General features: G+C 46.5%; 1 protein-coding gene across 2 annotated transcripts; it reads left to right on the top strand.

The window, feature by feature from the left end:
* Positions 1–222: 222 nt before the first annotated feature.
* Positions 223–5,810, top strand: LOC132393435 (zinc finger protein 850-like). 2 transcript variants are annotated; one of them, XM_059968672.1, is made up of 2 exons: positions 223–287; positions 2,981–5,810. In XM_059968672.1, the coding sequence occupies exon 2, from the start codon at positions 3,212–3,214 to the stop codon at positions 5,447–5,449; it is 2,238 nt and encodes a 745-aa protein (XP_059824655.1). In that variant the 5' UTR covers positions 223–287; positions 2,981–3,211; the 3' UTR covers positions 5,450–5,810. The 2 variants fall into 2 exon arrangements, with proteins under 2 accessions (XP_059824655.1, XP_059824647.1); XM_059968664.1 differs by having other exon boundaries at positions 246–287; positions 2,896–5,810.
* The last annotated feature ends 6,480 nt before the right edge of the window (positions 5,811–12,290 follow it).

The raw sequence follows: 12,290 nt of genomic DNA, 5'->3' as shown, positions 1-12,290 counted from the left end.
TAGCATGGAATTGGTGCTTGCGAACGTTTTTAATGGTACCATTCCTGAATAAGGGTCTCGGCCCAAAACGTTAACTGTTTACTCTTTTCCATGAATGCTGCCTGGCATGCTGAGTTCCTCCAGCATCTTGCGGTGCTTTAATGGCGCCTTGCTTACCCAGAAACCTTCGCGCATAGGAATTCGGCGTTAGTGACCTACCGACCAAATGCGCAGGCGTAACAGTGCAGCCAGTTCGCAGTACTGCGCATTCGCTGAGTGGACAAAAGGAGCCGGAGAACCGACAGCAGGTAGGAGCGGTACCCGGGGTGCGGGTTTTAATCGGCACCGCTTTCCGCGCTCCGGCTTAGGGGCAATTACCGTGAGCCTGGACGCAGCGTAGCCCTGCACTCTTTCCCCTCTCTCGGCCCCACGATCCCCACCCGAGCTCGCTGGATCTTTCGCTGCGGAGCGAGGTTGCTTGCGCCATTTGAGTGGCGCATGCGCATCGCGGAGCGTGCCGGATTCTGGCGAGCACAAAGGAAAAATGGGCGACACTTTCACCGTTTTCCCCTTCGGTGTGCGGAACCGCCCAGAGGCTCCCGATCTGCAGCTGAAAAAATAACAAAATCTCTCCAGCTTTAATTCTTGAGATGATCACCTTTGTTCTACCTCCTCCCCTTCTGAACCTTTCTTCCATTGTGAACATGTTTGACCCGTTCTCCCTGGGTACGTAATGCTGTTACATAAATACCTTTGTCCGGGGTAATAAGTGGCCTGTAGATTTCACATCACTAAAGTGCCACACACCTATGAGAAATATTGCCGTCCCCGTCATATTTATTAGCATTGCTATTGATGAGTTCACTACTGTCACTACTGGTTGGTGGGGGAGGGGGAGGTTTCAAAGTAATGAGAAAACTTCCAGGAGCAGCCATGTCTTTGTAGCCTGTGGGACATGACCCGAACTTAAAATAATACTAGTGGAGAAAGACAAGTCACAGACTGAAGCAGGCAGAAATGGTCCATTCAAATACAGAGAAGAAGACAGGCAGAGAATGTGGTTGTCAGTCCGATCCATGCCCAGTTAAAGGATGATTTGTTGAAAATCACTGTAACAGTTAGATGTCAGAGCTCAGCACTGAGACTAAAATTATCTGAAACGTCCTTGACCCATTGATGTAGTTTGTAAACACGAGGAAATCTGCAGATGCTGGAAATTCAAAGAACACCACACACAAAATGCCGGTGGAACACAGCAGACCAGGCAGCATCTACAGGGAGAAGCGCTGCCGACGTTTCGGGCCGAGCCCCTTCGTCAGGACTAACCAAAAGGAAAGATAGTAAGAGATTTGAAAGTAGTGGGGGAGGGGGAAATGCGAAATGATAGGAGAAGACTGGAGGGGGTGGGATGAAGCTAAGAGCTGGAAAGGTGATTGGCAAAAGTGATACAGAGCTGGAGAAGGGAAAGAATTATGAGACAGGAGGCCTCAGGAGAAAGAAAGGAGGGGGCAGCACCAGAGAGAGATGGAGAACAGGCAAACAACTAAATATGTCAGGGATGGGGTATGAAGGGGAGGAGGGGCATTAACGGAAATGAGAGGTCAATGTTCATGCCATCAGGTTGGAGACTACCCAGCCGGTATATAAGATGTTGTTCCTCCAACCTGAGTTTGGATTCATTTTGACAATAGAGGAGGCCATGGATAGACATATCAGAATGGGAATGGGACGTGGAATTAAAATGTGTGGCCACTGGGAGATCCTGCTTTTTCTGGTGGACCGAGCATAGGTAACTCCGTAACTTCCGCCACCTCCAACGGGATCCCACTACCAAACACATTTTTCCCTCCCCCCCCTTTCTGCTTTTCGCAGGGATTGCTCCCTGCGCGACTCCCTTGTCCACTCATCCCCCCCCCCCCCCCCATCCCTTCCCACCGATCTCCCTCCTGGCACTTATCCTTGTAAACGGAACAAGTGCTACACCTGCCCTTACACTTCCTCCCTCACCACCATTCAGGGCCCCAGACAGTCCTTCCAGGTGAGGCGACACTTCACCTGTGAGTCGGCTGGTGTGGTATACTGCGTCCGGTGCTCCCGGTGTGGCCTTTTATATATTGGTGAGACCCGACGCAGACTAGGAGACCATTTCACTGAACACCTATGCTCTGTCCGCCAGAAAAAGCAGGATCTCCCAGTGGCCACACATTTTAATTCCATGTCCCATTCCCATTCTGATATGTCTACACCTGGCCTCCACTACTGTCAAGATGAAGCCACACTCAGGTTGGAGGAACAACGCCTTATATACCGGCTGGGTAGCCTCCAACCTGATGGCATGAACATTGACTTCTCTAACTTCCGTTAATGCCCCTCCTCCCCTTCTTACCCCATCCCTGACATAATTAGTTGTTTGTTTTTTTTCTCTTGCTCTCTGCCCATCACCCTGCCTATTCTCCATCTCCCTCTGGTGCTCCCCCTCCCATTTTCTTTCTCCCGAGGCCTCCTGTACAATGATCCTTTCCCTTCTCCAGCTCTGTATCACTTTCAACAATCACCTTTCCAGCTCTTAGCTTCATCCTACCCCCTCCAGTCTTCTCCTATCATTTTGCATTTCCCCCTCCCCCCACTATCAAATCTCTTAGTATCTTTCCTTTTGGTTAGTCCTGACTAAGGGTCTCGGCCTGAAACATCGACAGCGCTTCTCCCTATAAATGCTGCCTGGCCTGCTGTGTTCCACCAGCATTTTGTGTGTGTTGATGTAGTTTGTAAACCTTTTTACTGGTTAGAAATAACAAAGAATTTGTGTACGGGAATCTCAAATACAACTACATGACAGTTTGTTTGTCTCTGTGCTGGTATTTAAGGAGTGGCCAGACATTTCCTTTGTAACCCTGATATATTTGTTATTGATCCTAGGAGGTAAAGAAATATCTCATCCCAGTGGGAAAACTGCTTTGTGTCTGAAATGAAGTTTTCTGTTGTAACTCTGTGCTATCCACAGGAACCGGGGTGCTAACAACCCACCAGCATTTGTTCATTGGAGATCAGTTCTTCCACTGCATTGACAGTGCGAGGGGTCAGTCCATCTGACATCTCACTTTCTGACTTGCCAGAGAATTGATAAAGAGCTGTGGAAAGAGATTCATTTAAACATTCCATCTACTCAGACTTTGGGAAGGGACTCACTCAGTTATCTGACATACTGGCACACTAGTCAGTTCATACTGGGGAGATGTCATTCACCTGCTCAGAGTGTGGGAAAGGATTTCGTTGGTCATATCAACTGAAGGAACATCAGCGAATTCACACTGGGGAGAAGCCCTTTACCTGCTCAGACTGTGGGAAAAGTTTTCCTCGATCATTTCAACTGAAGCTACATCAGCGAGTTCACACTGGGGAGAGGCCGTTCACCTGCTCAGATTGTGGGAAGGGATTCACTCGGTCATCTGACCTACTGGCACACCAGTTAGTTCACAGTGGAGAGAGGCCTTTCACCTGCTCAGACTGTGGGAAGGGATTCACTCGGTCTTCTCAACTTAAGATACATCAGCGAGTTCACACTGGGGAGAGGCCATTCATCTGCTCAGAATGTGGGAAGGGATTCACTCATTCATCCCACCTACAAAGGCACAAGCGAGTTCACACAGGAGAGAGGCCATTCATCTGTTCTGAATGTGGGAAGGGATTCACTCGATCGTCTCACCTACTGACACACCAGTCAATTCACACTGGAAAAAGACCGTTCACCTGTTCAGACTGTGGGAAGGGATTCACTCGGTCTTCTTACCTACTGGCACACCAGTTAGTTCACACTGCAGAGAGGTCGTTCACCTGCTCAGACTGTGGGAAGGGATTCACCCGATCATCTGACCTTCTGGCACACCAGTCAGTTCATACTGGAGAGAAACCATTCACCTGCTCAGACTGTGGAAAGGGATTTTCTCGGTCATCTCAACTGAAGATACATCAGCGAGTTCACACGGGAGAGAGGCCATTCACCTGCTCAGATTGTGGGAAGAGATTCACTCAGTCATCTGACCTATTGGCACACCAGCGAGTTCACACTAGGGAAAGGCCTTTCACCTGCTCAGACTGTGGGAAAGGGTTCACTCGGTCATCTCAACTGAAGCTACATCAGCGAGTTCACACGGGAGAGAGGCCGTTCACCTGCTCAGACTGTGGGAGGGGATTCACTCGGTCGTCTAAGCTGAAGCTACACAGGCGAGTTCACACGGGAGAGAGACCGTTCACCTGCTCTGAATGTGGGAAGGGATTCACACAATCATCTCACCTACTGGTACACCAATTAGTTCACACTGGAGAGAGGCCGTTTACCTGCTCAGACTGTGGGAAGGGATTCACTTGGTCATCTCAACTAGTGGTACACCAGCGTAAACACACTGTGAAAAGGCTGTTCACCTGCTCTGAATGTGGGAAGGAATTCACACAATCATCTCACCTACTAGCTCACAAATTAGTTCACACTGGGGAGAGGCCAGTAACCTGCTCAGAATGTGGGAAGAGTTTCACTAACTCATCCCACCTGCAGAGGCACAAGCGAGTTCACACAGGAGAGAGGCCGTACATCTGCTCTGAATGTGGTAAGGGATTCGCTCGTTCATCTGATCTACTGGCACACCGGTCAGTTCACACTGGGGAGTGGCCGTTCACCTGCTCAGTCTGTGGGATGGGATTCACTCGGTCGTCTGACCTACTGGCACACCGACGAGTTCACACTGGGGAGAAACCATTCACCTGCTCAGACTGTGGGAAGGGATTTCCTCGATCATCCCAACTGAAACTACATCAGCGTGTTCACACTGGGGAGAGGCCATTCACCTGCTCACACTGTGGGAGGGGTTTCACTAACTCATCCCACCTACAGAGACATCAGCGAGTTCACACAGGAGAGAGGCCGTACATCTGCTCTGAATGCGGTAAGGGTTTCACTCGGTCATCTGACCTACTGGCACACCAGTCACTTCATACTGGGGAGTGGCCGTTCAGCTGCTCAGACTGTGGAAAGGGTTTCACTCGATCATCTGACCTACTGGCACACCAGCGAGTTCACATCGGGGAGAAACCATTCACCTGCTCAGACTGTGGGAAGGGATTTCTTCGGTCATCTCAACTAAAATTACATCAACGAGTTCACACTGGGGAGAGGCCATTCACCTGCTCACACTGTGGGAAGGGTTTCACTAACTCTTCAAACCTACAGAGACACCAGCGAGTTCACACAGGAGAGAGGCCATTCACTTGTTCCTTTTGTGGGAAGGGATTCACTCACTCATACCACCTAAAAACACACCAATCAGTTCACACTAGGGAGATGCTGTTCACCTGCTCGATCTGTGGGGAGGGATTCACTCAATCAACTGACCTGCTGGCCCACCAGCAAATTCACAATGGTGTGAGGCAGCTTACCTGCTCAGATGTGGAAGGGGATTTCCTTGGTCATTTTAAGTGAAGGTACATCATCACATTCACACAGGGAAGAGGCTGTTCACATGTTCTCTGCCTGGGAAGGGATTCACTCATACGTCCCACTTGGAAACACACCAGTCTGTTCACACTGGGGAGAGGTTGTTCACCTGTTCAGACTGTGGGAAGGGATCAAAATCAGCTCAGCTTCTGGCAAAGTAGTTAATTCACAGGGGAGAAACTGTTCACCTGCTCAAACTGTGGGAAGGGATTTCCTCAGTTATCCTGGCTCCTGGCCACATCTGGTCACTGGACATCGGAGGAGTTTCTTCTGCTGATATTCTCCTTTAATGTGACTGGAGTTTAATATTCTAGATCTGTGACAAATAAATCAGTTCTAAACTCTGTCTCGGGGTCTTAGTGAATTTACTATGCACCTTGTACAATGGAGAACCAACTCAGCTTGTCCCTGCCAATGTTCCTGTTCCACAACAATCCTTTTAAATACATGAATATATACACAATGCTGGAAGAACTCAGCAGGTCAGGCAGCATCCATAATAAAGAGTTTTTTCTCACGGATGCTGCCTGACCTGCTGAGTTCTTGTATTCTTTGATCCACAGCATCTGCAGTTGTATTTTTGTGCCTTTTAAATCCATTCCTGCTGTTCAACCCTCACTTTCCCTGTGGTGATAGGTTCCAAATGGTCATCAGGCTGTGGCTGAAGAGGTTTGCCTTGAATTTCATACATGTCCTTCTGCAAGATGAGCTGACTGCAGTTATGTCTTGACAAGTTATTCATCCCTCGGATCTCTGGGTCAAAGCAAAATGAGATTGGTTGTTAACCTCTATTTCCAGTTCTTTCAAATGTTATGGGTCATTTTCACTGCTACTAAGGGCTGTGTCTCACACAACTGGGTTGTAAGAATACATCTCTATCCTCTAATGTCTGAAATCAGAATGGGGAATGATTAGAGACATTGAAAAGCACAGCCCAGAAACAGACTCTCTGGCCCATCTAGTCCATGCCAAAACAAATTAAACTGCCCACTTTCATTGACCTGTGCCAGGACCATAGCCCTCCACACCCCTACTATCTACTTACCTATCCAAACTTCTCTTAAACGTTAAAATTGAGCAAGCATGCACCATTTGCACTGGCAGCTCTTCCACACTCTCATAACCCATGAGTGAAGAAGTTTCCTCTCATGTTCCCCTTTAAATTTTCACCTTTAACTCTTAACCCATGACCTTTGGTTGTAGTTCCACCCAACCTCAGTGGAAAAAGCCACCTTCCATTTACCCTTTCAATACCCCTCATAATTGTGTATATCAAATTTCCTCCCAAGCTTCTACATTATAAAGAATACAGTCCAAACCTACTCGATCTCTGTTCTATCTCAGGTCATCCAGACCCAGCAACATCCTTGTGAATTTACTCTGTAGTCTTTAAACCTGTAGGCCTGTGACTAGTGGAGTGCCACAGGGATCAGTCCTGAATCTTTTGTTGTCATGTATATCAATGATCTGGATGATAATGTGGTTAACTGGAGCAAATTTCCAGATGACACCAAGATTGGAGAAGTAACGCACAGCGAGAAAGGTTATCATGCTGTGCAGAGGAAACTGCATGCATTCTTCCAAATTAGGCCTCACCTATATCTTAAACCACTTCAACATAACATCTCATCTTCAGTATTCAGTACTTTGATTTATGAAGGCCAATGTGCCAAAAGCTTTCTTTTCGACCCCATCTATCTTTGACTCACCTTGTCTGCCACTTCAAAGTGAAATTTATATAAAAGTACATATATGTCACCACATACAACCTTGAAATTCTCTTTCTGTGGGCATTTTTCAATGAATTATGGACCTGTATTCTCAGATCCCTTTGGTAAAACCTACCCTGATTGATCCTATCGAAGTACAACAGCTCACACTTGTCTGCATTAAATTCCATCTGCCATTTTTCAAACTGATCCAGATTCCTCCGCACAGCATGATGGCTTTCCTCAGTGTGCCTTCCTTCTCCAATCTGGAAATATGTTCCAGTTAACCACATTATCATCCAGATCATTGATATAGATGACAACAACAAAAGATAGAGTGACAGTAATCTACAATTGCCCTCTGGTTTCTCCCAGAAAGCCAATGTCAAATCCAATTTAATACCTTACCTTGAATGCCAAGTGACTGAACTTGACTAACCTCCAATGCAGAACCTTGTCAAGTGCATTACTAAAGTTTGTGTGGACAACATCCACTGCCTTGGTAACTCCCTCAAAAAAAATCTGTAAGATTGGTTAGACGTGACTTACCACACATGAAGCCATGCTGACTATTCTTATCAGTCCATGACTATCCAAATACTTACATGCAGTACTTTAGAATACCTTCCAATAATTTTCTCACGACTGTTGTCAGACTCACTGGCCTTTAATTTCCTGATTTATGTTTGGAGCCTTTCTTAAAGAGCAGCGGAACATTGGCTATCCTCCAAAAGTCTGATACCTCTCCTGTCACTATGGATGCCAGGACCCCAGCAATTTCTGCACTTGCCTCCCATAGGGTCCAAGGGAACTTCTTGTCGGGCCCTGGGGATTTATTTACCCTGATTTGCCTGGGGATAGAAAGCAACTATCCCATATCTGTGGAACCCCCACCTTGTCTGCTAGGGTAACTTCATACCTTCTTTTAGCTTGATTTCTCTTGCATTTCTTATACTCCCATCGGCACCTCATTTGTTCCTACTTGCTACACACCTTTTCTGTACCATGGCCTCAATATCTCTTGAAAACCAAGGTTCCCTAAACTTCAAAATGAGGAAATCTGCAGTTGCTGGAAATTCATGCAACAGACACAACATGTTGGTGGACTGACGAAGGGTCTCGGCCCAAAATGTCAACTGTGCTTCTTATAGATGCTGCCTGGCCTGCTGCGTTCCACTGGCATTTTGTGTGTGTTCCCTAAACTTGCTATTTTCAACTTTTATTTTACCAGACACATACAAGTTTTGTACTCTCAAAATTTCACTTTTGAAGGTCTCCCATTTACTAAGTACTCCTGTGCCAGAAAACAGTCTGTCTCAATTCACACTTGCCAGATAATTTCTAATAACATTAAAATTGGCCTTTCTCCAATATAGAATCTCAACCTACAGATCAGACCTATCTTTTTGCATATTTACTTTGAAACTAATGGCATTGTGATCACTAGATGCAACGTGCTCTCCTGCATAAACTTCTGTCACTTGCCCTGTGCCATTTCCTAATGACAGATCAAGCATTACACATTCTGACATTGGAACTTCAACATACTGATGAAGGAAACTTTCCTGAACACACTTGACAAACTCTATCGCATCTAGTTCCTTTATAGTACGAGTCCCAGTCAATATGAAGCAAGTTAAGTTTCTTGCACAGTCTGCGATCTCTCTACAAATTTGTTCCTCTAAATCCCTCAGTCTGTTGGGTGGGCTGTAATATAGGCCCATCAATATGATCAAAACTTTCTTATTTTTCAATCCCACCCATGATGCCTCACTAGACGAGTTTTCCAGTCTGTTCTGACAGAGTACTGCCATGATATTTTTCCGGACTAGTAACACCACCTCGTCTCCCTTGATCCCTCCTGCAGCTGAGTCTCATTAATGCTACAATATCGTTATTCCAGGTGTTGATCCGTGCCCTGAGCTCATCCGCCTTTCCCATGATACTTCTTGCATTGAAATATACGCAACTCAGGAGACTAGTCGCACCATACTCAACCTTTTGATTCCTGACTTTATCTGAGGCCTCACCAACATCTGTCCCCACAACCTCTCTACTAACCGTTCTAGCACTCAGGTTCTCATTCCCTTGCAAATCTAGTTGTACCTCACCGTGCAGCAATAGCAAACCTTCCCACCAGGATATTAGTCCCCTTCCATTTTAGGTGCAAACTGTCTCTTTTTTTTATATTTTCCACCTTCCACAGAAGAGAACCCAATGATCCAAAACTCTTACGCCATCTCTCTTACTCTAACTCCTTTGCCATGTGCTAAACTGTATAATTCTCCTATTCCTGGCCTCATTAGCACGTGGCATGGGTAGCAATCCTGAGATCACACAACCCTGGAGGTCTTGCCCTTTTAATTGTCACAACCACGGACTCTGCTTCAGCGTCTACACGTTCCCGCTAGTGGGCTACGCAGCAGATTCGGCAATTGCACTCACGAAAATGCAGGTTTTAGCTAATTACTTATTACTAATTAATCAGGGTGGCATTTAACTGCTTTTCATTACAGAGCTTGTTGAGACTTGAGCTAATCACAGCAATGTTATGCTGCCTGCTTACATTTGTCTTTGCTTGAGAAAGTGGATTAGTGATTCTATTGATGTGGAAGACTACCAGTATTTGTTTTATATTTATATATTCCTTTCAACTCCAGTAGCGGCATCTAGTTTTCCATTTGAGAGTTTTAGTTAGTGGCTCTGTTTGGTCCAGTGTTTGTTGTTTTCCTTTCCCTTAAAATGCTGTTCACATCACAGTTATGTGAGCTATTGCTCTGCTTCAGTCTCCCTCTCTCTGCACTTGGGCCATATCCAAATACCTTGATAGTAAGTCTCATCCACACAAAGTGGACCCATCAGAGAGGGGCAGCAGCTGCCCTTTGCCTTGAGATTCATTGATCAGGTAGGGGACAAGGTGCAGGCGATTGAGTCCATTTTGAAGTTACTGAAGCAATGAGGCAGATGATCTCATACCAAGCCCAATCTAATCTGGAAAACGGGTATTGTCGCTTGCAACAGCTGTTCAGCAGCTAACTCGGGCAATCAAAGTCAGGTGTCTGCGATCTCCACTCTCACGGCCGACGCCCACAAACTTGTTGCAGAGGCAGTGTCATCTGACAGTCATTAGCACTCTCTCCAATGCAATTCAGCAGCCTCTGGCCACATCAGTCCCACTCCCAGCGTCTCGCAGATCCTCCTTTAATACTGCCCAGACATCCTCTGCCATGAATGGTTCTACTCCCGTGCCCAGACGACCACAGACGCACACCTGTACAAGAACCGAGTATTCCACCACTAGGCAGATACTTTGATGATCACGATGGCTACCGAAACTTAATTACACAAATGTGAGCTGACATTCCAAGCTCAGCCTGGTTGTGTTGGGGATGATGCAGGAAAACTGGTACTACATGGACCAGGACCTCTGGCCGTTCAACCTCTCCCTTCAGAATGCTGAGGACTTGATCTGAGATGTCCCAGACTCTGGCACCCGGGAAGCAATATATCATCCGGGAATCTCGTTCTCATCCACAGAACCTTATTACTGTTCCCCTAGCTAATGAGTCCCCTATCATCATAGCTTGCCTCTTCTCCTCCCTTCCCATCTGAGTCACAAAACCAGACTCAGAGTCAGGGACCCAACCATTGTGACTTTCCTTTGCTACGTCACCCCCCCCCCCCCCCAACACTCTCCAAAGTATACCTGTCGTTGAGGGGAATGGCGTCAGGCTTAGTCTGCACTGGCTCTTTAACCCTTTCCCCTACCTGACTGTCACCCAGTTTCCTGTGTCCTGCACCTGGAGTTTAACTACCTCTCTATATGTCCTATCTATCACCCATTTAGGCTCATGAACAATCCAGAGTTCATCTAATTCCAGCTCCAACTCCTTAACGAGGGTTATTAGAAGCTGCAGTTGGAAGCACCTCACAGTTATAGTTTTCAGTGATACTGGAGGTCTCCCACCTCACAACATCCTGCAAGAGGACCATTCCACTGTCCTGCCTGGCATTTCTCCTGTTCTACCTGATCAAACATAAAGAAGGGGGCAAAAAAATCTACTTGCAGCTCTTTCTTTGCCTTCTCTGACTAAAGCCTAAGTGTCTAAACCTGCATTCCAGTCAAGGTGGAATCAGTGAACAATGCTTTCTCAGGTGATGACCTCCAGGTAGTCCACGGAACTGTTCATTTCACATTTTTGAAATATTCTTTTCATCTTAAATGTGTTTCTAGAATTGTTGGACCTTATGACTTACAGTTTGGAGATCGATTGGGTGATCTAACATTTTGCTGTCTTCTAAAAAAATTCAAGGAGGCGAGTGCGAGCCCATTTCTTGCTGATTAAAGCGTTGAGGAAGATTGAAACATCAATGTGGATGCAGAGGCGAGTGAGTGTTCAGCACTGACTACGTACCTCTTGCTGCTGTGATGCATCTCTCGCTACTGCTGGATAAGGTGTCTTTGTGCATAAAAACATAGAAAACCTGCAGCACAATACAGGCTCTTTGGCCCACAAAGCTGTGCCGAAAATGTCCTTACCCTAGAAATTACCTAAGGTTACTCATAGCACTCCATGTACCTATCCAGGAGTCTCTTAAAAGACCCTATCATATCCGCTTCAACCACTATTGCCGGCAGCCCATTCCACGCACTCAGCACTCTCTGCATAAAAAATGTATCCTTCGTATCTCTGCACCCAATTCCATGCACCTTAAATCTGTGCCTTCTCGTGCTAGCCACATCAATGCCTTTCATATCTTATATACTTCCAATAAGTCACCTCTTATCCTCCGTCACCCCAAGGAGAAAAGGCCAAGTTCACTCAACCTATTCTCATACGGCATGCTCCCCAATCCAGGCAACATCCTTGTAAATCTCCTTCGCACCCTTTCTATATTTTTCCACATCCTTCCTGTAGTGACGTGACCAGAACTGAGCACAGTACTCCAACTGGGGTCTGATCAGGGTCCATGATTGATGAAGGCCAATGCACCATATGCCTTCTTAACCAGAGTCAACCTGCGCAGCTGCTGTGAGTGTCCTGTGGACTTGGACATCAAGATCCCTCTGATCCTCCACACTGCCAAGAGTCTTACCATTAATACTATATTCTGCC

This window comes from Hypanus sabinus, chromosome 1 (genome assembly GCF_030144855.1).
Source record: "Hypanus sabinus isolate sHypSab1 chromosome 1, sHypSab1.hap1, whole genome shotgun sequence".
NCBI classification, from domain to species: Eukaryota; Metazoa; Chordata; class Chondrichthyes; order Myliobatiformes; family Dasyatidae; genus Hypanus; species Hypanus sabinus.
Note: the sequence above shows the minus strand (reverse complement) of the source record. Positions and strands in the feature narration are given on the sequence as shown.